General features: G+C 39.2%; 2 protein-coding genes across 5 annotated transcripts in view; both read left to right on the top strand.

The window, feature by feature from the left end:
• LOC142159857 (uncharacterized) overlaps positions 1-25,723 on the top strand; it is a 242,385-nt gene that overhangs the window by 33,943 nt on the left and 182,719 nt on the right. The gene's annotated exons all lie outside the window — the stretch shown is intronic.
• Positions 1,156-24,993, top strand: LOC142159785 (NACHT, LRR and PYD domains-containing protein 3-like). Of its 3 annotated transcripts, none has more exons than XM_075214510.1 (8): positions 1,167-1,550; positions 4,190-4,243; positions 7,921-9,634; positions 10,611-10,709; positions 14,519-14,689; positions 15,803-15,973; positions 19,099-19,269; positions 23,576-24,993. In XM_075214510.1, exons 1-8 carry the CDS (start codon positions 1,322-1,324, stop codon positions 23,682-23,684), a joined length of 2,718 nt encoding a protein of 905 aa, XP_075070611.1. In that variant the 5' UTR covers positions 1,167-1,321; the 3' UTR covers positions 23,685-24,993. The 3 variants fall into 3 exon arrangements, with proteins under 3 accessions (XP_075070613.1, XP_075070611.1, XP_075070612.1); XM_075214511.1 differs by having other exon boundaries at positions 1,168-1,550; positions 4,205-4,243; XM_075214512.1 differs by lacking the exon at positions 15,803-15,973 and having other exon boundaries at positions 1,156-1,550.

Raw genomic sequence — 25,723 nt, 5'->3', positions numbered from 1 at the left:
TTTCCTTTGTGGTTCTACTTACTATATAATCAATACACAGTCGCCTTCAATGCTCAAATAATCTCAATGTGATATGATGTCTGGTCCTTCACCACTCAAATTCTTAAGTGAAGAGATTGAAAAAGAGCATGGTATCAGTATTCTTTAGATCTTCGAAATAACACAAAATTGTGATATATGGATCTACCCGTCATTTGAATTTAGGTATAATATTATTTTTTCACTATATATATGTTTGAATTTATTTATTGTGTAAATTGATTTTGAGTTAGGTGTTAATTTATCCATTTGTGGTTTAAACACTCACTAGTCTGCAGAGGTATGTGAGTACATTCAGTGGCGCTGAATATTCCTAAATTTAAATATGGTGGTAAAGTCTGGCTTAAAATTGATACTTTTCTTGATTTTCTTTGATAAAACAAGTTATTCCCACATCTGAGAGGTACATTGCTTATCAGTTATTGTACAGTAACACCCAGAGAGCTGTGTTACCTTCTTTGTGTGACAATTCATACTTCCTCCTCCCGGAGTCTATATACAAGGATCAGAGAACATATGATTATCTCACTGTTGTACTTTAAAAAATTGGGATTTTGTCCCAGCATGCCCCGTTCTTCAGTACAGCCAGAGGGCCATACACTGACTAAACTGCTGGAAGTGATTTTGTTTTATTTACTCTGACCAAACAGTCAGTATTAATAAATGTGACTATACTCAGGTTGTCAGTATGCAATGACTTAGACCAAAATGTTTTATATTTTATCTCATGCCCAATTATTCTCTTCAATGGGTCATTAAGGGGATTTTTTTACGCTCTAGATGAGATGACTTTCATTTAGTAGCTTGTATGTGCCCTTCTGCAACTTGTATTAATTACATTGCTCGTTCTTTCTTACTTCAGTGCTTTTCAGCCCTGCATTTATATTATCAGGAGAGAATGTGATCTCCATTATACTGAGATTAGAGACCACTGAGATTTGATCTCTCCTGTGACTGTTGTGTCTCTTGAGGTAACACAAATAAACAAATCAGCCTGATAATATACTGTGTATGTATATATATATATATATATATATATATAAATAAATATATATTTATATTTAGTTAAAACATACAGAAGAAGGACAGGAAGCTATATGTACTTAGTAAAGGTTGCAGGAGGGAGTGAATGAGGCTCATGAGAAGGTGAATGATACATTCTCAGTGGTGAAGGTGATTTTCTCTGTAACAGTTATAGGACATTACTCTGTTCTCATCAGGGGCTCAGTGTGAGGAGAGCAGGACACCAGGAGATCTTCTTTATGAGTCTCTGGAAGATCTGATGCAAAACGACTTCATACGATTTAAGGACAAGTTGTCTGATTTCTCCTATGGAGGGCGATCCCCCATCCCACGTGGTCCTCTGGAAAGGGCAGATCGCATTACCACAAAAAACCTCCTCATAGACATTTATGGGGAGGAAACCGCGCTGGATGTGACCATAAAGGTCTTCAAACTGATTAGTCTTATGAGACCTGCTGAGGATCTCCAACACAACGTGACACAACATGGTGAGTTCCTGTGAGGTGGAAAGTGGGCGATTCTACCTTGTGGCTTGTCAGTGATTCTTTATATAAGAGTAAAACAACCCATGTAATCACATGTGCACTTGACAATAGTAAGTTCACTCAGTGTTTGTGGCTGCCTGGGTGGTGTTTCTGCAGCCTTCCAGTACCTCTACTCCTACTGTCACTGCACTCCTCTTATACTAACGGCAGGAGGAAACATCACACACAGGGTAATCACTGTGCTCTTCCTCTTATTCTGAATGCAGGAGGAAACATCACAAACAGGACAATCACTGTGCACTTCCTCTTATACTAACGGCAGGAGGAAACATCACACACACAGGGTAATCACTGTGCTCTTCCTCTTATTCTGAATGCAGGAGGAAACATGACACATACAGACAATCACTGTGTACTTCCTCTTATACTGACTGCAGGAGGAAACATCACACACAGGGCAATCACTGTGCACTTCCTCTTATACTGACTGCAGGAGGAAATGTCACACATACATATATTTATGGCATCTCTTTTACTGACTGCAGGAGGAAATGTCACACACAGGGAAATCACTGTGCACTTCCTCTTATACTGACTGCAGGAGGAAACGTCACACATACATATATTTATGGCATCTCTTTTACTGACTGCAGGAGGAAATGTCACACACAGGGAAATCACTGTGCACTTCCTCTTATACTGACTGCAGGAGGAAACGTCACACACAGCACTGTACACTTCTTATACTGACTGCAGGAGGAAACATCACACACAGCGCAATCACAATGCATTTCCTCTTATACTGAATGCAGAGGAAACATCAGACATATAGGGCCATCACTGTGTACTTCCTCCTATGCTGATTGCAGAAAGAAATGTCACACACAGCACAATCACTATAGGTTTCCTCTTATACTTACTGCAGGAGGAAGCGTCACACACAGGACAATCACTGTGCACTTCAGCTTGGACTGCCATAATTAATGGGGGTACTATTGGTTTATTTAATAGGGGCATGGTTGCTGTAATCCATACATAGGTGCTAATGACTTTTGTGTGTGTATAAGTTGTAATTAAACAGGTGTGGGATGTTTTATTGAGATAGAATTGAGATAGAATTTACAGTGTCAGAGATGAGTGGAGGTGACATTACTGATCTGTCTCAAACTGATAATATAATACACAGAAGTGTTTTATGATCTAATATAGAAATACCATTACTATATGTATCATAAAGAAGTGATGTTAATATATATATATATATATATATATCTAGAAATAAAATAAGAGGAGGCGCACAATAGTGTAGTATGGCGAGTTATTTTGGCCAAGTGGAAAAAATTCAAAGAAGGAACCAAACCACCAGGAATGGATAAGTCAGAGCTTCCCACCATGTGGATATCAACAGTGTCTAGGGTAAATGTGATTAGTTCATAAAATGAAGAGATCACACAGAACCAGATAACAATCAGGAAAATGTATACATATACAGGTCACACCAATGAAGGTATATGCGTACCAGAAGCCAGAGATTATATGGCTTATCTGTAGAATTTTCCAATGGACTGCGAGGGTAAAGTCAATCTTCAGCCATTTCGTTTCTAACAAGGACCGCGTTCCCTGTTAAAGAGGTAACCAATTGGATAATCAAGGTTGGCTGAAGATTGACTTTACCCTCACAGTCCATTGGAAAATTCTACAGATAAGCCATATAATCTCTGGCTTCTGGTACGCATATACCTTCATTGGTGTGACCTGTATATGTATACATTTTCCTGATTGTTATCTGGTTCTGTGTGATCTCTTCATTTTATGAACTAATCACATTTACCCTAGACACTGTTGATATCCACATGGTGGGAAGCTCTGACTTATCCATTCCTGGTGGTTTGGTTCCTTCTTTGAATTTTTTCCACTTGGCCAAAATAACTCGCCATACTACACTATTGTGCGCCTCCTCTTATTTTATTTCTAGATTTATCCCTGCTACACCGCTTGGTACAGAGGATTGGCAGCCGCCCGCACAGGGGAAGTGTCATTTAAGAAGGACTGATTTCAAGACATTGGACTCTAATATTTATTTACTGGTGCAGTATCTTAGCGCCATCTGTATCTATTTGTGTTATATATATATATATATATATATATATATATATATATATATATATATATATCTACTATATAAATGCCTAGTGGCGTGTGTGTGAAAAAAAAAAAAAAAAGCTGCAGCGCCACCTGCTGGGCAGAGTTATACACTGACCTATATATTTCTTGAAGGAGAAGTGACAGTTGGTGGTTGCCAGGGGTGACAGTAGGGAGTTTTTAACACCTTAAGTAGCTTGATGAAGGATGTTGCGATGAAGATGAAGGATGAGGTGATGGAGAAAAATGATGAGGTGGTGACATGTGGACAAAACCACGTTAAAAAAGGGCGCTTGCGTCGGGAAGTAACGCTCTTCCCCTGAGGAGGCCTGGGCTAGGCCAAATGCATGACAAGAACCTTTTTAACACCTTAAGTAGCTTGATTTGACTAGAATGCATGGGTATCATGCACAGGTTAACTTGTATATACATATATATATATATATATATAAAATATATTTTATATTTATATTCTTATATAATATTATATTGTCTTTCAGCTTTTTTCTTTTCAGGTCATTCAGAGAGGATTTCTTCAAATACAACACTTGAAGGTTAATAACATATTCTCTTTCAATAACTTAACAAGGAATTAAAACTTATCAATATTAATAAGAAAAGGGGAGGGGTCTTGGGCCGGTGAAAGGAGCAGATGTCACACAGGTTAAGATATTTCTACCAGGTGATTGGCTAAGCAAGGTTCCCTGCACACACCAGGCAGTCACCCGGTTATAAGCCAGGCACTATGGGAGTCTGTGCGCTATCTATGCCCGCAGAGCAAGATCAGCTCAAGGTAAAGTTTCACACACTATAACATATTCCCTGCGCTATCTTCAAATATTATATATATATTATTCAAGCCATTGGTAAGCCCCTCATTGATCATGTATGGCACAATGTATTTGTGAGGTTTACGTTACAATGAGGAGAGTCCCCCATTTCTCCACATATCCGCACACATCAAAATGTATCTACCCATGCTCCATTCCTTTCCTCCTGCCCCCAGGTCATCTCTGCTTTCCCTAGATGCCCTTTAGTCATTTTGCGCTTACCCTTTCACTACCAGATTTTACCTGTACTGTCCTGTCCAGTTGTCAGTACTATATTTCTACTCCCAGCAGAAGCAACATGCTCTATGATATGGTACGGACCTCGCTGCCCCTCCCACCTCAGTGGTGTCATAATATGTCTCACGAGAGTTCTGTCCCTTCACAGGTCACCTAATAAGCTTTGCTGTTAGTGGAGCATGTAGAATTCCTAGAAGTCATGTTTTACTTTATTGTGAGTTAAATGAGTTTGTGTCCTGCGGGGGTTTTAAATAAAGCTGTCTTGTATTGTATGTAGAAACAGTGATAGGCTGTTTCAATTGTCAATCTGAGCATTACACTTTTGATTATTCTTATTATTATTATTATCGTAGATTTGTAAGGCGCCACAGTGCTCCGCAGCGCCGTACAGTAGGGAAAAGGAGGACAAAATACAAGGCAGACAAAATAAATGCAGACATAAAGGCTGTGGAGGACCCTGCTCATTAGAGAGCTTACATTCTAAGTGGTTAGGTTGATCATTGGGCAAGGACAGGGCTTAGATCTATTGACACATGTTAGGGGTTGGTGAGCTGTTCTTTACATAACAAAAGTTTTTTTGATTTTTTTTTTTTATAGGGGTATTTCACTTTTGGACAAGCTCCGCTGCTTGGCTTCCCTCACTCCTGTGTAGCAATTAGCAGGAGTTAGACAAGCCAGCCTTCAGTGATGAAGGACAGAGAGCTGTGACCACTCAGCCATATGCGGTATTCACTGTATACCTCCCGGCTGAGTCACCAAGACCACTAGTTCCCAACCTACCTGGTATTCAAAGATGCCAAATCATTCATTTTTTCATGACATCCCATTGTTTTGTAAGAAATAATTAGATTACCAGAATCAAGAATAGGCAAATATGTATGAAAAGTTAGTTAATGCTAAATGGTTTTATTTACAGCTACAATATAGTCCACACATAAACACTACGGCATATTTGTATCATATTTTAAGAACTTTCCCCTTTTACCATTATAAACGTGTGACACAGAAATATGTTCTGATAGCTTCAATCCTCCTGTCCCAAAGAAGGGCCTACAAACCTAACTGCGACCCAGAGTGCAGGTGGATAGGACCTAACGTGTGGATTCTAGTTAGTCATGTATCAGTTTTATAGCCCAATTCTCAGCACTTTTACAGATTAATGCAGAATGACAACCCGACTCCCACAGCCCATTGCCACCTATGCTGTAATAGGGACGGGTGCGTATAATGGCCATGTTTATTACCGGCCTTCCGTCTCACACTGCCAACAGGAAGCAACCATTGGATGTTCCACCACTCTGTGTCCATTATATACAGGTCTACTCATGCGGCTATGAAGATATAATGGTTGTCCAGTTAACACCATGAGATGGAAGGTCAGTAATGGCAGAGGCCATGCTTTATTTAAGGGCCATATTCATTAAAAACATCCTGCTTGTCAGCTGGGGTTTGCGGTGCGACCCCTCCCCCCATTTTCGAACACTCCCCCTCCCCCCCCCAAAAAAAAATCCAGGACCCCTGTTGCAGTCATGGATTTTGCACCTCTGATATGTGATAAGTTTATAATATACATAGTGGTACTACAGACTTATACCTTAAACATTATGTAAGATGCATCTATGTATATATATCATCATCATCATCAACATTTATTTATATAGCGCAAGCAAATTCTGTAGCGCTTTACAATTGGGAACAAATATTAATAAAACAATACTTGGTAACACATATCAACAGAGAGGTAAGAGGGCCCTGTTCGCACGCTTAGTCTATGGGACACAAGGGTAAGTGCTACATCACATTGCACATTGGTCCAGGTAGAATGCAATGTTAAAAAGTAGTGGGTTTGCTGTATAATCAGTCACACAGCAATGTTGGTCAGAGGGTTGTTGTCTTGTGTTAGCTGTGTAGAGGGTGGTAATAGGGTAACCTAGGGAGATTAAGATGGTGGTAGAGGAATATTATAATATTGTCTGAAGAGGTGGGATTTCAGAGAACGCTTGAAGGTTTGAAGACTAGAGGAAAGTATTGTGGTGCGAGGAAGTGAATTCCACAAAGTGGATGCAGCCCGAAAACAGCCCTGTAACTGGGAATGGGAAAATGTGATGAGAGTGGAAGAGAGATGCAGATGTTGTGCAGAACAGAGGTGTTGAGTTGGGACATATTTTGAAACAAGTGAAGAGATGTATGTCGGTGCAATTTTGTTGATGGCCTTGTATGTTTGTTGAAGAATTTTACATTGGATTCGTTGAAATACAGGCAACCAATGTAGAGACTGACAGAGTGGCTAGCAAGAGGAAGAACAGTTTGCAAGGAAGATCAATCTAGCCACTGCGTGCAAAATATATTGTAGGGGTTCAAGTCTGATTTTGGGAAGACCAGTAAGGAGGGAATTGCAATAGTCGATGCAGGAGATGATAATTGCTTGAATTAAGGTTTTTCCAATGTCTTGTGTGAGATGTGTGCGTATTCTGGAAATGTTCTTTAGATGTATGTAACATCATTTAGATATAGGGTCGATACAGATATTTGTCAAGGATTACACCTAGGCAACAAGCTTGTAGTGTGGGATTTATGGTCATGTTAGCAAAATAAATAGAAATGTCACTTAAGTAACTTCTGTTGGTGGGTGGAAATATTATTAATTCAATTTTTGAAAGATTGAGTTTGAGCTGGCGAGAGGACATCCAAGACGAAATGACAGAAAAACAGTCAGTAACGCGAGACAACACAGATGTCGAGATATCAGGAGAGGATAGATTGATTTGTGTATCATCCGCATAGAGATGATACTGAAATCCAAAGGAACTTATTAGTTATACACATATCAGAGATACAAAACTCGAGATTGCAACAAGGGTCCCGGATTTTTTTTTTTTTTGAGGGGGTCCCATGTTACACAATGTTTAAGGTCTGTAGTTCCTCTAAGTAATTGTCAGTCAGTTAATAAAGGCATATTTTTATCTCTGAATTCTTGCAATTATTTTTATGTATGTTAAGACCATTTCTTAGTTTAATGTATAAACTCTGCTTTCATGTTTGCTCAAAGCATCATTGTATTTAAAGAGCTTCATCGAGGTTGGAAGCCTTATAATTTACTATTTATTAGGGTTGTCTGAGTATTTCCTATTTATTAATAATTTCTACGTTTAAATCCTATACAGACTACAGATTAAGATATGTGGACTACATTAAAGATAAATACCATGTTATTGAAGATCATAATGCAAGGTTAGGGGAAGCTATCAAATTAGAGAGACGTTTCACCAGTCTTTTACTGATCAAGAAGTATCGTGACGAAGAGGAGAGACAACATGAAATAACATGTACAGGCCAGAGGCATCTACAGATTTTAATAAATAGATCCTCTGATGAGTATTGCCCAACCACTATTCAAGCTTTATTTGATTCTGATGAAGATGGAATTATTCCCAAAATTGTGGTGTTACAAGGACCTGCTGGGATTGGAAAGACTATGACATCCCAGAAGATCATGCTGGACTGGGCCTCTGGGAATCTGTATAAAGACCAGTTTAATTTTGTGTTTTACATGAGCTGTAGAGAAGTCAACACCATTATTTGTAAAATGAGCCTTGCCAGATATTTATCCAACTTTTGTGGATTGGAATATCAGTTTGATCTGTTGCGGTCAGTCTTCATTAACTCTAAAGGAATACTTTTTATTGTAGATGGTTTTGATGAATTAAAATGGTCTTCAGTGAATAACAATGAAGTTTGTGAAGATCCATTTCAAGAGATCTCCAAAGAAACCCTTCTAAACAGTTTATTTCGGAAAAAAATGCTCAATGAATGTTCAATAATAATCACCACGCGACCATTCTCATTGATGAAGTTGAAGGACCTTGTTAAATTTTCTCGATATGTGGAAATTATAGGGTTTTCCGGCTGTGACCGTGAAAAATATTTCTATAATTTCTTTAAAACCAAAGAGCACGCAGACCTGGCTCTTAGTACAGTGAAGGACAATGATACTCTCTTCACCATGTGTGCTGTCCCTATAACTTGCTGGATTCTATGTACTGTAATGAAACCACTACTAAAAGAGGGATTACAAGTGATTGATTCCAAGACATCCACTTCCATTTACCTGCTGTACCTAAAGAGTTTAATAAAGTATCATGGAAGGACCTCTGCCCAGTCCGTAAACACATGTATAAAGAAGCTGTGTACTTTGGCCAATGAAGGAGTTTGGGACAACAGAATTCTATTTGAAGAATCAGATCTTGTGAGACATGGACTATCTATGTCAGAGCTTGAGTCTGCGTTTCTGAATGAGAACATCTTTCATAGGGACATTGAGATCTCCACCTGCTACAGCTTCATACACCTGAGTGTTCAGGAGTTCTTTGCTGCTCTCTACTATGTCCTCGATAAGGAATCTGTGAAAGAACCTTTTGTCAACTTAAAAATTAGGAAAGCGGAAGATTTATTGGAGGCATCAATGGTTAAGGCACATCTCAAATTAACTGTACGATTCTTATTTGGCCTTTCAAGTGAGAAACAAATTCAGGAGACTCAGAGAACGACTAACTGTACCGTTTCCTTCAGAGAAAAACCTGTCTTGGAGGAATGGTTGAGGAGAAATCCATCAGAAAACCACAACGAAATACTATGCTGCCTTTACGAGACGCAGGATAAAGTCTATGTGGAGAGAATGATGTCTCACTTTCTTAATGTGAAAATTAATGGTCTCTTTTATGGTAAAAAAAGTGACCAGGAGAACATTGGTTGCCGAGCAGTAGCCTACTGCTTGGAAACAAGTACAATAAGGCACATTGTGTCTTTTGAGGACTACATATTGGGACCTAAAGCTCGTAATGTTCTATCTACAGCACTTTCTAAATGTGCAAAACTTTGGTATGTATTTGGCACAAAGTTTTCCTGGTGACCTGATACTATTTAAGTTACTTCACGTTGTAGAGTTGAAATCTTTATGGGAACAGAATAATGTTTAGGAGATCATTAACTAATAGAAAGTGTTAAGCTGTTAAGCTGGGTACACGAAACAGGTTTTTCAACCAATGATCATTCCAATCTCACGATAAACGACTTAGGTCTGATATTGCACTAGTGTGTACGCTCCCACGATCATGTTTTATCGTACCAAAGCACATCGTATCGTTTGGTATGATTTAATAACCGGACTAAAACTCTGCATGGAATGATGTCGGGCAAATTCTGAACTCATAATAAAATAAAATAAAATGGCAAATAGGAACTCATGACCAGCAGTTTAGGCAGATCGCCATAGAGTTTATAGAGTCACCATCTTTTCAGCTGATGGTTATGACAGATGAAGATCACAGATCTGAAGGTAACTCGTGTAGGTGTCTACACATGAATTGACATACTCAGCTGGGCTTTCAGTTGTTGGTAAAATCGTTACAGGTTTTCTCATCGGGAGAAATTTTCTGTAATGTGTACTCAGCTTAAGAATAAAATCTACAGTGAGCCACCAGTATAAGTCATCTACCACAGTACATGTTGCTTTTAATTTGATTCTATTCTATGGCACACAGTATATAAAATAAATAGCTTTGTCAAAGGTAAAGGGTTATAATGGGAGTGGATTACAGAGAGGAAGAACTATCAATAACTGCTGTGAAAACTTAAAGAATCTATCCACTATATTTTTACTTTACTAAAAATAAATAGTAATGGGTGTTTCAAGTAATCAATTTAAATAATTCCAACGTTCTGTCTCATTTAAATATTGCAAATCACAATCATCAATGTGTCAGTGGTGTTTATCATTTTATCTTGGCATATGCGTAAAAGGTTCATTTGATTTTTTTTTTTTACAGTAAATTATTGTTTTTTGTGTGTTTTCCAGTTTCAGGAGATGCAGATTTCCCGATACAGAGGAAGATCTAAATCAGGCTGGATCCAGTTTGTCCGGGTTGTTTCAACAGAGTCAGATGCAGGAACTAAAGTAAGTAGATTATATAGTAAAACTCTTATAACCTCTTCCCACTCCAGAATCCAAGACTTTTCCCGTGCAGCCCCCCTTCTCTGGAATGACCTCCCTCGCTCCATCCGTCTCTCTCCTACTCTGTGTTCCTTCAAACGTGCACTGAAAACCCACCTCTTCCTTAAAGCCTACCAACCATCCGCATAACCCCTTCATCTCCTTCACTCGCTCTCCCTCTATCCTCCTTGTCTCATCTGGCTCCCCTTGTGCCTGTTCTGTCTACCCTCCTTTAGGATGTAAGCTCACATGAGCAGGGCCCCCTTCCCTCCTGTCTCCTTAGCTGTTCTTCTGCTCTGTGTTTATTGCATTACCCTACCTGGAGTTTCTGAAGTATTGGTATTTTTGTTTATTGTTTTGTACTGTTTCACCCTGTATAGTCTACTGTTTGTACTGTGTTCGGCGCTGCAGAAACCTTGTGGTGCCTAACAAATAAAGGATAATAATAACAAGGCCAGCAAATAAACCTATCACAGTAGGCTCCATAAACTTGTGACGTCATGTATATTACGGGTCACACAATACAGGAACTTACATGGGCCTCATCGGTTTGTAAACCTCTGCCCCTGATACATCTATGGATGCCAAGGAACATACACAAATATTTTATTCTCAGCTAATTCCCCAGTAGATACATTTTTCCACCAGCTTCTGTTAAAGTTGTGTATAATTGTGACCCTGTTGAGTTTGTTACCTGGCCTGGAGGGATATTCATCATTATCCTGAACTGCACACCCTTGGACCCAAGGTCGCTAATTGATAAATTGGGCACACATTAAATATAAGGAACCCTGGCCTGACTTACATGGTGGTCGCACAGATCCACTCTTGGACGTTTTCTCTGATGATCTAGCCTAGCGTGGCATCTATCCTTCTAGTCCACCATCATTTAGCTTCGCTTTGGCAGTAGAAAACCAACTCCAACACTAATCCAGAGTCAGCCTCTCTATCGGGCAGTGCCAGGGCATATGTGCGTTTGGTTTACTTTTCATTCAATAATGCCACCAATTAGTGATTTGGTGGGGACCCCTACACTGCCGCCATTACTTGCTTCCATTGGTTGTATCTAAGAGAAGAAGCAAAGCTCTTAAACTGCGGCAGCCAGGTCTTGGTGGGTAATCCAAAGCTGCCAAGAGTAAGGTATATAAGTAATGCATAGGACCCATGGCCATCCCAGTCACATGCCATATTTGTTACACATCTTCCATTCATAGCATGGAATGCTGTGATCACCGAAAGCATTGGACCTCCTCCTCTTGGTGCCAGGGGTCTGGGATTCCCACAAAATTACTAATGGGTAGGGGTACTACTGACGAAGGGAAGGGACCCGAAATGTAATTTTTTCTTGCTTGGTTTGACGTGATAATATTAATAATATTGTTTATTAAGGAAACTAATCTATTATTTAGGGTTTAGTTTCTGTACATTATAAATAAAATATCTAAGCATAGATTATTCTACTCTGTTGACCATGCTTGTATTTAGTCATATATTTTGTGTGTAACTTGTCTTTATTACTTCCTTATCTATTTTCAATAAACTTAGTGGTCCCCAGGTGTACAGTTTGCTATGAAAATGGTACAATTTGTACCTTTCAGACAGGAAAAACATAACTTATTTAATTTTGTTTTCTACTGTTATATTAACCATTTTTTGTTTAAGAACCAAAGGAGTTAACTTAGCTGTGATAATTGAAGTCCTGTTCTTTAAAAGTTTAATTAGGGATTGCCGGATATGCAAGTCCCAACAGTCTAGTTTTTTTTAGGTCAATTATATAAATATCAATTAACACTACACAAATATATCTAAATTACAATTTTGTATTATAATTATAGACCCAATATCAGTCTGACCCTATGAGATCACTTTAGCTTGGCAGTATATAATTGGATGTTATTGTTGTTAGGATCACATTTGATTAGTCTGTTGATTTTATTAATATATTACAAAATTGTTGTTTAGATTTGTCTAATTTTTATTGATATGCTGAGAGTGACATCCATTTATGTGTGGTGCTGCTTATTCATTTAATGGAACGAACACAAAGTTATAAGTTTTCTCTATTGAAATATTTGAATGTCTTCTTTATTAGAGAAGGTCGAGGGGGGTTCTGAGATGTTGTAGCATCACTGGGCTGGATGGCTTCTGACTTACTTGGGGCCTGTTAGTGGCATGGTCTTCCGACAGAGTTTTCCAACATGTCTGATAATAAAATGAGCAATTTTCATCTGCTTATAATCTGATATTGTGTTCATTTTAGAGCAATACACATTGTAATATTGCCTAATGATGTAGCAAGTGTTGTCAGTTTTAAGGTGCTCATGAATGGATAGGTTAAGTCATTCGACCGATAATTTGCGTACGCAGGTGCAGGTCATAATTGAGCAGAGCTCAAACTAAAAATGGAATTATCTGGCTGCTGGTTTTCCAATGACCCAAAACACGGGCTCATGGGGATGGTAGTCTGGCCTGACTTTTTCTGTTCTGAGTGATCAAAAGTTTTGATTTTAATAGTTCAAAATGATAGCTTTGTGGCCATGCACAGTACAAGTGAGAGATATAAATCCAAGATTAAGGGCGCCTATAAAGCTACACAACAAAGCCCTGCTTGGTCTAGGGGCTAATGTGGGCGGGAGCTGCTAAATTGTGGAGTTCTCCAGACTCTAGTGAACTTAGTAAATAGCGGACCACTTATCGAGACCAATCTCAATTAACCACATTCAAGTACAGCTATGTGGCTAAATCTATTTTTTTCGTAAACCACATCTAAAATAAAAAGTGGCAAGTGGGATAAAATATCATCTTTTGTGTCCCTTCCAAGGACTCACGGCCCAAACCCTAATAACTCCTCCCACAATTGATAAACGCTGCATGGACACAGATCTCTGAGAGGCTGAATCTGAATACCCACAGACATTGCAAGTTCCTGCTCTCCAGGACGTTGAGTGCATTCCATTGTGGAAAGCAAAGCGCTGACAATAGGGGACAGAATGAAGTCCTCTCGGTGTAGCTAGCGTGCAAAGTGTAATTTTCTGACTTTGAATTTACTAAATACTGAAAGGAATTTTATTCATCAGTTCACAATGTTTTGCAAGGTGGATGAACCCACAAACCCAGGAGTTCAGGAGCACCACACGAGTGGAGGCAGACCCAGCAAACACTGCCAGTTTAATTTTTTACACTTTTGTTGTGGGTTCTGTACTTTATATACCGGTATCTGAAGAAACGCACTGGAGGTTGACACTTGAAGCCCCTAGGATATAAACATCAGAGCACTCTGAACTGTCAGAGTGTGTGTTATATGGATTTTCATAAATCAGATTAGGCTGTGAGTCTTTAGAAAGGACCCAAAAATGATATAAATCCGGGAAGCTGTGGTGCTGCGTCATGTGAGGTACATAGAAAGCTCCGGATACTTGTTTATGAACTGTAACTTTTTTTGCTGGTCCTGAGGAAAGACCCTCATTTTGCAAAGATCTAAATAGTGGATGTGTCTTATCCAAAGCCCATGACTTCTCAAAAGGATGATGTCTTCTAGGACGTCATGACAGAAGTAATATCCATAAAACAAAGCTAGACTCCTCTCTCATAGGAAATCATATAGAACATCATTTTGCTCGATAATTACTGTTTCAGTATAAGTTGTTATAAGCGGTTACTGTACCAGAACACGGGGGACAGTGAACATCAGTTTATTTTCAGTTATGAGATGCTGAGTGTGTGGCTGACAGTGATAAGAATAGAAGTAATCTAGATATCTCCTCTTTCATCAGGTTAAAGAGCTGTGGTCTGAAGTCCTCCTGCTGTGATGACCTCCGCTCTGTTATTATTACAAACCGGTCTCTGATCAGACTGAAACTGACAAGGAACAACCTGGAGGACTCTGGAGTAAAACTTCTGTGTGAAGGACTAAGACATCCAGCTTGCACCCTACAAGACCTTAGGTAAGAACCATCCCAGTATTTATATAAGTGCCCTCTCAGTACAAAGCATAGACCACACAAAGCAAAATCACAGAAACATCAGCCGCTGTCATTTCCTTTTATGTCACCATTATGTAATTATAATACCAGGCATTTTGAACCTTTCAGTTAGAATTTTTTTAGGAAACGCGCTTCAGTGCAATACAGACCTTGAAGAATACAAAAGTGCCAAATGTAATGGAAACAGATTTATGTCCCCTGGCTCTCATGGTTCCTGTAAGATATAAATGAGAGTCAACTGAGCAGTATTGTAAGAGAAAAACTTTGTGTTAGATTGGACTTTGATGTGATGTTGTCACATAACATAGACAAACCGAGGGGGGTTCCTAGTGCCTGGAAACCCCCTCCAAGCCTCGGGATTTTATAATTGAGGTGGCTGGACCCTGCTCCCGCTTCACACAGCTCTGCTTGAAAAGGGAGAGCTGTGTGCACCTAACAGTAGTGCACACAGCATTGCCCATGTATATTATGGAGATAGGAAAAGTTGGAGAGCAGCCAAGTATTGGCTAAAATTATAGCTACGCCCCCATGCATGCTGGTCACGCCCACTGGTGGCGTGGTGTGGAAACCCCCGTCTACAAATCTTGCGTTTGCCCTTCATAATATGATAAGAATATGTTGTGAGGATTAGATGATTAGATGTCTTCATTGGTAAATGTCCAGGCAAAATGGGATTTTTTAAATCATCTATCATTTAATATGTTTAGCTTTTTATATTTGTGATTTAATTCATATAAGAAAGTCCCGTCTTAAATATATGATCGATTTCATTCTAAAATGAACGATAACAAGGGGTCTGTAGTTTATGGAAAGTTATCCTGCGGTAATCTCAGACCACAGGATCTTTACTGATCAATACTCTAAGGAGACATTATTCTACAACACGTCCACCTACCCCAATCTATATTCAGTCAATCGGTGACATAATCCTACAGCCTAATAGCTGAAATACCCACCAACAATTATATCTACTTTACACCGGTTTATTCTTTCATTTCTGGCTTCATGCTGATTGTGAGGCTGGAAATGATTAAAAAAAAAAAGACATAATCCAGATACCTCCTCTTTCATCAGGTTAGGTAGATGTGATCTGACCTCAGCCTGCTGTGATGATCTCCGCTCTGTTGTTATTCTAAATCGATCTCTGGTCACACTAGACCTGTCATGGAACAACCTGGAGGATCCTGGAATAAAATTTCTATGCGAGGGACTAAGTCATCCAAACTGTACCCTGCAAGAACTTACGTAAGAACTGTCTTAGTATTTATATGACTGTCCTCTCCATAAAAGACATAGACCATGTCTCGATGCAGCACTGTGGGACATATAGTTAGTCTAAAAATAACTACCTGATCTATCTAACAATTAATACAATTCTCCTTGTCTACCTCACACACTATTTCTTACCTTACTAAGCTTGCTAACCTTGTCACCACCAAGGTTTGTTTGAAGAGCTGACACTCTTGCTCAAGAAGCCTGCTGGTGCAGAGATCACAGAGGGGGAGTTTGGTCAGATTGGGGGTGTTCCTTTCTCAATGTGGATTAGACACGCAATTGCGCCTACATTCACACCCATACTTTAAAGAAAAATAAATGGAATTTGTACTGTGGGATTAGATTATTTAAATCAGATAAAGGGGGGAGGGGGTGAATGTATTTGGGGTGGGTTCCTGGTTTGCAGGAGAGCGCATATTTTTCTCCTTTCAAAAGGACTTAGACCTTTCTGCCTGCTCAAAGGAAGTGGAGAAGAGGTGATAAGTGTGGAGGAGAGGCAGCGGTCGTTGGCCGAGCGCAGAGAGCGGGCAGGAGTGTGAATGGAGAGGAGGTTAGAGATATAAGGGGCAGTAGAGTTGGAGAGAGCCTTGTAAGTGGTGGTGAGGAGTTTGAAAAGGATTCTGTAGGTGAAGGGGAGCCAGTGTAAGGCAAGGCAGAGAGGGGAGGCGGAGGAGGAGCGGCGTGAGAGGAAGATGAGTCTTGCGGCCGCATTGAGTATAGAGCGGAGGGGGGAGAGACGGGAGTGCGGGAGGCCAGTGAGAAGGAGGTTACAATAATCGAGGCGGGAGATGATGAGTGCCTGGATGATAGTTTTGGCGGCATCCTGAGAGAGAAAAGGACGGATGCGGGCGATGTTGCGTAGTTGGAAGCGACAGGCTTGGGCAAGGGAATGAATGTGGGGGGCAAAAGAGAGAGAGGAGTCGAGGGTGACTCCCAGGCAGCGAAGTTGGGTGACAGAGGAGATGGTGGTGTTATTGACAACAATAGAGAGGTCAAGGTAGGATGGGAGTCTGGGCGGAGGAAAGACAATGAGTTCAGTTTTTAGAGATATTGATTTTGAGAAAGCGCTCGGACATCCAGGAGGAGATGGTGGAGAGGCAGTCGGATACCCGAGCGAGGAGGGTGGAGGAAAGATCAGGAGAGGAGATATAGAGTTGAATGTCGTCAGCATAAAGGTGATACTGAAGACCGAAGGAGGAGATGAGAGCACCAAGGGAGGAAGTGTAGAGCGAAAAGAGTAGAAGGCCAAGAACAGAGCCCTGCGGGACTCCCACGGGGAGAGGGTAGGGGGAGGAGGAAGAACCAGATGTGGATACAGAGAAGGAGCAATTAGCGAGGTATGAGGCAAACCAGGCATGAACAGAACCAGAGAGGCAGAGAGAGAGAAGAGTTTGCAGCAGGAGGGGGTGGTCCATGGTGTCAAAGGCTGCAGAGAGGTCAAGGAGGATGAGAACGGAGAAGTGACCCTTGGATTTGACTGATAGGAGATCATTAGTAACCTTGGCCAGGGCAGTTTCGGTAGAATGGAGGGAGCGGTAGCCAGATTGGAGAGGGTCAAGGAGGGAATTGTCCGCGAGGTGCCTGGTTAGGCAGCTGCAGACAATCCGCTCAAGTAATTTGGAGGCATAGGGGAGAAGAGAGAGAGGACGATAATTAGCAAGAGATGTGGGGTCAAGATTGGGTTTTTTGAGAATAGGAGAGATAAGAGCGTGTTTAAAAGAGGAGGGTACTACACCAGAGGAGAGTTATAGGTTGAAAAGGTGTGCTAGTTAAGAGCAGGCAGTAGGAGAAAGAGAGCGAAGGAGGTGAGAGGGGATGGGATCGAGAGGGCAGGTAGAGGGTGGAGAGGAAAGAATAAGGGAGTGAACTTCTTCACCGGTTGTAGGGCTGAAGGAACTGCAGAGTTGGTTGATGGGGGGAGGTGAAGCGATGAGGGTGGCGGGAGAAGGGGATGAGGAGATGTTCAGTCTGATGGCCTCAATTTTGGAAGAGAAGAAAGTGGTGAAGGCAGAAGCGGAGCGGGAAGGCGGGACGGAGGGTGGGAGCTGAAGGTGGCAAAGAGGCGGTGGGGATTGGAGGACTGAGAACAAATGAGGTAGCAGGTATCCAAGGTTTGAGCCACGGATGCAGGGAATGATTAATAGTTCGGTCTATAGGAACAACAGATTCAAGGTTGGGTGTAATGCCAGTTGTGGCCTGTGTGGAGATGGCGCTGGAGAGCAACACAATACAAGGGATGGTTCAGAAGCCAGATCGAGCTGTAAATCTGGATGGTGAAACACAGTAAACACAGGTATGTCCAATGGAGCATACAGCGGGCACCACAAACCTGAAGCTGGGAAGTGGAATCACAAACGAAAGGCAGAGTCAAATACCAGGCAAAAGGGCAATCCAGACAGCAATCAGGGATGGTCAGGTCACAGGCAGAGGTCAAAACTGAGTATCAGACTGGAGCAGAATATTCACAGGGTATACAGACAACAGCAGCAAGGAAACTGCATGGAGCAATGTTTGGGGCAGGTATATGAAATAGTGGAACAGGTGCAATCACTAATTAGGGAAGGAGGTTAACTCCTGCAGGTGAGGTGGAATGTTCAAAGGTAAAACAGCAACACCTCTGGTGGTAAAGAGGTACTGCAAGCCATATACAAAATACTGGCAGTATTTGAGTCCTAACATTACCGTTCCCACCATGTAGATCTATCCAGAAACCTGCAAAACTAGAAGCAGATTTATTTTACTCCATTTGTTATTTTTCATGCTGACATTCGGATATGGATGATATTTTATATCCTCTACAAATCATGCTCATATGTTTTACTGTTACTTATTTAAGAAAGCTCTGCCGTTCATGGAATGTCTTTCTGAGGACACAAGATAGTCTAAGGAGGCTTTATCCAACCACACATCCAACTACTTTTATCTACAATATATTCAGTAAATCAATAACAACCTTTTCAGTGACATATACTTACAGCAATCAGTGATTATATCTACTTTACACAATTTAATTCTTTCAGTTATGACTTCATGCTGAGTGTGAGGTTGAAAATAATAAGGAAATTACCTAATCCAGATACCTCCTCTTTCATCAGGTTTTCAAACTGTGGTCTGACCTCCTCCTGCTGTGATGACCTCCGCTCTGTTATTATTATAAACCGGTCTCTGATCAGACTGAACCTGTCATGTAATGATCTGCAGGACTCTGGAGTAAAACTTCTGTGTGATGGACTAAGACATCCAAGCTGTACCCTGCAAGAACTTGCGTTAGTATTTATATATCTCCTCTATAGATCACACAAGGCAAAATGACATAAAAATATTATCCTTTTATGTCAACTGAGTATATTTTTAAGAAACTTTTTCTATTCATTGTCAAATTACAACCATTGTTTTGCATTATTATCACTTTTTTTTTGCATTAATTACATTCATATATGCACCACCAAGTTATAACATTATGAATTGTGTCTCAAACAACTGATTGCAGTTTTATTTGACTCTTAATTACCTAAAAACACGATTGACCACAAAAGGCAGAATTATATATTTTTAAGATTTATTTTAGAATTGTTAAATTACAATCATTGTTTTGTGTTATTTATCACTTTTATCTTAATATTTTTTTTACATTAGTTATTAGTATTACTAGTTATAATGCCCATTTTGTGATGCCGCAGTTGCACAATTTTACATGTTTTACTGGGAAGCGCATAGATACAGATCAAGATGGCAGCATCTGTGGAGGTGAAAACGTGCCTGTCCAACAGCAGGAGTTGGTCAGTTTGGGGCTGTCCTTGCTGAGTAATGATTAGACCTATACGTTCTCTTGTTTTCAAATCCATATTAAATAAAGACAAACTAGAATTAGTATTACAGGATGGGATTATTTAAATGAACTAAAGAAGTGAAGATGTTTTTGTCACGAACACGCTCCCAGCTGCCGTGACTTTGGGGTATTCGCTGTATGAGGACACACACGATTCTCACACCTATCACACAGTTTATAGACCTACTGAATCACCCCCAAACAGCGCTCTAACACCCTCCACACACTTCAGGTTTGCCACTACCTATTGAATACGGGCAATAGGACCCCAATCTACTGTACCACACTCAGGGCCCTCCTAACCACATTATGGGCCCCCAGGCAAAGCAGTGCTCCGGGGCCCCTATGTATATATATACTCGTAAAAAAAAGAAAATAAGTGATATATCTATCTATCTATCTCACTTTTTTTTTACTTTTCTATTATACTTACCTTGCAGTCAACTGGCGATCCGGCTCCCTCACTGGTCTCCTCTTCCGTGCTGCGCTCCGCAATGGATGTCGGACGGGCTTGATGACGTCACGCCCGACATGCACTGCGAGCGCCGCACGGAAGAGGAGACCAGTGAGGGAGCCGGATCGCCAGCTGACTGCAAGGTAAGTATTTTCTAGGGTTTTTTTTGAAGGATTTTTTGCTTTAGTGCTGCCTCGGACGGGCCCCCTGGCCCGCGGGGCCCCCGGGCACCTGCCCATTGTGCCCAATGGAAGAGACTGCCCTGCCCACACTGGCACACAAGGCTTTTAGCTATCACAGGCTAACAAGGTCCCACCAGCAAACAAAGGGTTAACTCTTCACACCTCCAGACTGTTACACAAATGTAAGTGCAAGCACACACTAAGCTTGTTAATCAAATGTATCAACAAATCACACACTGGAATTCAAAGGGGGGTATTCAATTGTTAGCGAGTTTGGAAGTTCGAGCGCGTTAAGTCTTTTTTTTGCTATTTTTCCCTATTTTCGAGCGCGAAATCTTCTCCCCCAATTCTAATCTTTTTTTTTTTTTTACCGAAACGGTGTTATCGCGCTCCAAGCATTTGTCAATGTAAAAGTATAGAATGGCTGCGAACCCTTAGCGGAAAAAGCTATTCAATTGTTTTTTAACGCTCAGTGTGAAACAGGCAAATCTGCTGTTTTATCTCGCACCTCCTTGGTCTGCTCAAAGAAAAAAAATTTTTTTGTAAGTTAATAAAAAAGAAATTAAACTGAGAAAATAGGTGTAAAAGTTCATAAAAGTAACCTAAAAAAAGAAAAGTACTAAAAAAAGTGTATAATAATTAATAATTTTTGGAAATTTCCCCCTTTAGAAATAACCATAGTGCTGCATGTATTTAAAACTTTTTTATATTATTTTTTTTTAAGGGGGGGTGGTTGTGCCAAAAAGTATCATGTTTTTTTATTTATATTTTAAAAGCAAAATCGTTTGCTCCCCCACTCTATTTATAGTTCCACAAAGCAAAATGTTAAATAAAAGCACAACACCCTCATTCTAACCACAAATCTTTATTAAAAATAATAAAACCCCAAGAAATACAGTAAACACCCTCATGTACACCATAGATTTTAATAATAAAAAAAAAAAATACAAAATACTCACCATGGACGAAATCCTCAGTTTTATGATGCTTTACTTATACACACTCATTTACGCAAAGTCGCAACAAATATTTTTACCTTCGAAGAAAGGTCCGGCTTGCCCACTGTCCCACAAATATTTGTACCTTACAAATGTCCATGCTTGGCCAGTGTTCAAATGTTTGTAAATTTCAAAAAATGTACCTCCTTGTAAAATCTTTAATTCTGCTGTACAGGGGGGGCCATTGTTGCTTGCAGTGCTGGGGCCCTTCTTCATTGCAGTGTGGGGGCCCATTCTCTTGTGCAGTGCTGGGGCCCTTCTTGATTGCAGTGTAGGGGCCCAATCTCCTTTGCAGTGCTGTGGCCATTCTTGATTGCATTAATTTACTTTTATTTTTTAATAGTAAAATGAGTGCCTTAACCATTTCAAACTCGCTATGACCAATAATAGAGCGCGAGGGGGTGCATGCAAAAAAACAATTGAATTGAGGGGTTGTTTTTTTTAAACGCGCGCTCGAACAGGAAAAAACGAGCGCGGGTTTTTTGTTTTTTTTCGAGCGCGAAATTTTAACGCGTCTCTCTAACAATTGAATACCCCCCAAAGGGTTAACTTTGTCGAGCTATATTCTTCTTAACAGGCTAATGGATTTGTTAGAGTATCAAGGATGTAGCTTACTAAATTTATAGATTTAATATACAGAAGTACAGGGTATTCAGATATAAAAAATAATGAATAAACAATTAGTAAGTTGACTTTACACAAGGAAAAACAGTTAAAAATAAAAGGAATTGAATTCAGAGCATAACTTACAGATAAGTGCTATATTCTGGCCAAGGGAAATTGGCTTGGAAGATGGACAGCTTATCAATGTAAATTGATTTCCCACAAGTCTGACAATTTGCTGTACCTGGTCTCAGCTTTTTAAAGACACTTCCACACCTCTTCCTACCCCCAGGGGTTGTGGTCTGTGACAATTTTTTCAATTACCATTTGCATGTTGCCTCATTTACTAACCAATTCTACTATGTGACCTAAGTTTTCTGTGGAGCATCACACAGATCCAATTTTATTCTAAATAAATCCCCATAAATTTGTCTGGGCGTATTTTCATTTTTTTTATATCAAACACGCCCAGATACAGTGAAATCATAGAGCTTATACTCATTTCCTTAATTTCTCTGTGGGGCAGAATTATGAATTTGACATATGAGCTGCCCTTCATCATGCTATGGAGGAATATGTGGTTGATCACTACTTTTATTGATTTGAAGTGGCTTAATTCTATTTATCTATGTAAAGTATAGCCAAGTTAGCACATGGCCTCTGTGATCCAGACACCATGCTGAGTGGTTCCTAAAAGTCTATTCAGGTGTCAAACTCCATCCCAGGCCAGGCTATATCTCACAGCAGGGGCTCTTTGAAGCTACCACAGGCGACACTCCTATCTTCTCACCCTGGAACATACAACAGACTTTCTGTCTTCCCATTTTACACTTTACTATCTCAAGAATGTAAATGAATGAAGGGGGTGATAATAAAGCGTTAGTAGATTGGACTTTGATTAAACATTTTTACTGCTGCCAGCATGTGGATTTCAGGTATATCCACAAACCACAAAGCTAGACACAGATTGATTTTGTACAGATAGTTATTTTTTATGTTGGTGATCAAATGTGGTACAAGATGTAATATAGGTCCAGATGAATAACCTATTTAACTAGAAAAATGTACATTTTAGTATAATGGGAGTGGCTGTCATGTCATATTATAAGAATGGGAAAATTAGATTGTTCTAATCCTCTATAAATAATATTTGATATCTCTTATATGTGTGCCTTATATGTGTGCTCTGTCTCAGATAGAGATTTGATTTATTTGATTCTAAAGTGAATAGTAGTAAAAGTGCCTGCAGTTCATGGAAAGTCATTCTGAAGCCACATGATCTTAGTGCTCAATACTCTAAGGGGTTGGGACTTGGATACACATACAACTATTATCCTGTATATTCAATACACCAATAACGATATTTTCAGTAACACACCTACAGCTTAATAGCTGAAATATACTGCAACAATTGTGTCTACTTTGCACAGTTTTATTCTTTTTATGTTGATGTGAGACTGAACAGTATAAGAAACAAGCTAATACAGATACTTCTTCTTTCATCAGGTTACATTACTGTGATCTGACCTCGTCCTGCTGCGATGATCTTCTCTCTGTTCTTATTACAAACCATTCTCTAATCAGATTTGAAATATTATGGGATGATTTGCATTAATGTGAAGTAAAACTTTGTCAGTTTGTGAGGCTGCCTCTGCAGATTCTGGTGTAAGTTTATGGAGTTAAATCCTTTAACCGTGTTCCATTCTGATAAAACCAATAACTGAATTTTTACAGCAAAGGAACTTTAAGAAAAAGTATAAAAGGTATATTAACAAAAGAAAAGCTAGTGCTGTGATAATATCATCAGATTTAAAGTCTGAAACTTTTGTCTTCTGGAGACAAAACATCCCTTTTATAAACAATTAACAGTAGGCTTTGTTGCAATTCAAATGTCATATTACAGATGGTTGAAGTAGTATATAGGCGTTCCATAGTCCATTGAGCTCCCAAGACTGCAATGGGAGTTAAGAACGTCTTTATTCATCTGGAGTTAATTGGCAACATCTGTTCTTAGAATTAAATCTTACACTGCTGCTCTTATCTCTCTTCAGCACACAAATAAATACAATTGGAGTAATAAAAATTCCACATCAAATAATATGATAAAAATAAAGTAAGGAATCAATGTAAATATATTTCATGCTAATATATTGGCGTCATCCAAAAATACATTTGACAAGTCCCCCATTTGATAGTTACATCAACTCACACTATATTTTTATAAGTCTTTATTTGTTCATACAGTTCTGTAATATCTTCTCCTGTATTACTAACTTTTTAAATATTTCTACTCAAAATTTTCTTTCAAAATTTCAACAATACTGGTATACATTTTAATACAAAATAGATAATCAATAATACTCCTAATATAAAGAGAAGAAATATTCCTAATGAATGCAACAATGATTGAACCATGTACCAAAACCTGAAAAAACTATTTTTTGGAGCCAACTATGAAAACCATGTATCTCCTGTACATAATGTCATGTATCTTTACAAAATCTTTCTTCTTTTCCACTACTTCATACATAAAGTTATCAATTATTTCCTCTTGATTATCTGTGTACTTTTTCAGATACGGCATTATGTTCCATACTTCATCTGTAATGTTATACAATAGCCTCCTGTTTGTGTAGTAAGATAGTTTAAGATCAATCTATGTTGTATTAACTCTGTTTTGAAAACTTGAAGCTCTTTTGCAACATAACGGAAGCTTTCATCATACACATTAGTTATCTTATCTATCAGTGTAGCTAAACCTTGGATATAAAATTAATTTATATTTCTATGTGTAATACCTTAAAATTCTAATGCAATCAATACATGTACACTGGTTACTTCACTAATAAGTTGTGATACTCGTTGTTTTCCACTCTTTTCATCACTTCTTTTCTTTCTTGTTAATTGAATAATCTATTAAATACTTTTGCTGTATAAGTGGCTTTAAATCATTTTGTGTAAATATATATATATATATATATATATATATATATATATATATATATAACAACTAGAACCACCTTTTCTACATAACATCTTCCCCCCTGAATTCAGTGGTAAACACTTATATGCCTTACTTCCACACATATATTATCTGGTAGAATATATGGCATTGTTACATGTAATATATATATATGCAGAACATATCTATAAGCTTTCCATATTTATTATTCTCTAATTGCTCTTTACCATTTTGTAAAGTTATATTGCAATATTTTTATGCTACTGTTGCCAAAGACCTCTTTGGTCCAACAGATCTAAATTTTGATTTTTAAAATACAGGACTTTTCCCAATTTTACCTAGAAAGTCACGTCTCTCCTTAATAGGTCTATTAAAAGCAGTTACCATATACATACATTACTTTCAGTCAATATATGTGACAACAATTTTAAGTAAGGAGGCCATGGTTCATTTTATTTCCCAGCAACTGGTCTTCCCTCCAGCAAATTAAGCAAATCTATAAAATGTGAAGGTTATGCCAAAAATCCAACATTTTGGTGTCCATGTGGTGTATGTGTACATATCCAACAATTAGGGGCATATTCAATTGTTGGGGAAAACGCCAAAAATCTTGCGGCGTGGTGACGGTAATAGTGCTCGTAAATACCGTTATTACGGTAGTTTTCTCGCTGGATGTCAGCTCGCGGCATAGG

Source organism: Mixophyes fleayi, chromosome 6 (assembly GCF_038048845.1).
Source record: "Mixophyes fleayi isolate aMixFle1 chromosome 6, aMixFle1.hap1, whole genome shotgun sequence".
Taxonomy (NCBI): domain Eukaryota; kingdom Metazoa; phylum Chordata; class Amphibia; order Anura; family Limnodynastidae; genus Mixophyes; species Mixophyes fleayi.
Note: the sequence above shows the minus strand (reverse complement) of the source record. Positions and strands in the feature narration are given on the sequence as shown.

Bases quoted from the DNA above. Each gene is read 5' to 3' on its own strand.
- LOC142159785 (XM_075214510.1), top strand. From the start codon at position 1,322: ATGCAAAACGACTTCATACGATTTAAGGACAAGTTGTCTGATTTCTCC. The intron at 9,635-10,610 runs GTATGTATTTGG...TGTGTTTTCCAG, and splicing joins TCTAAATGTGCAAAACTTTG to TTTCAGGAGATGCAGATTTC. The intron at 10,710-14,518 runs GTAAGTAGATTA...CTCTTTCATCAG, and splicing joins AGTCAGATGCAGGAACTAAA to GTTAAAGAGCTGTGGTCTGA.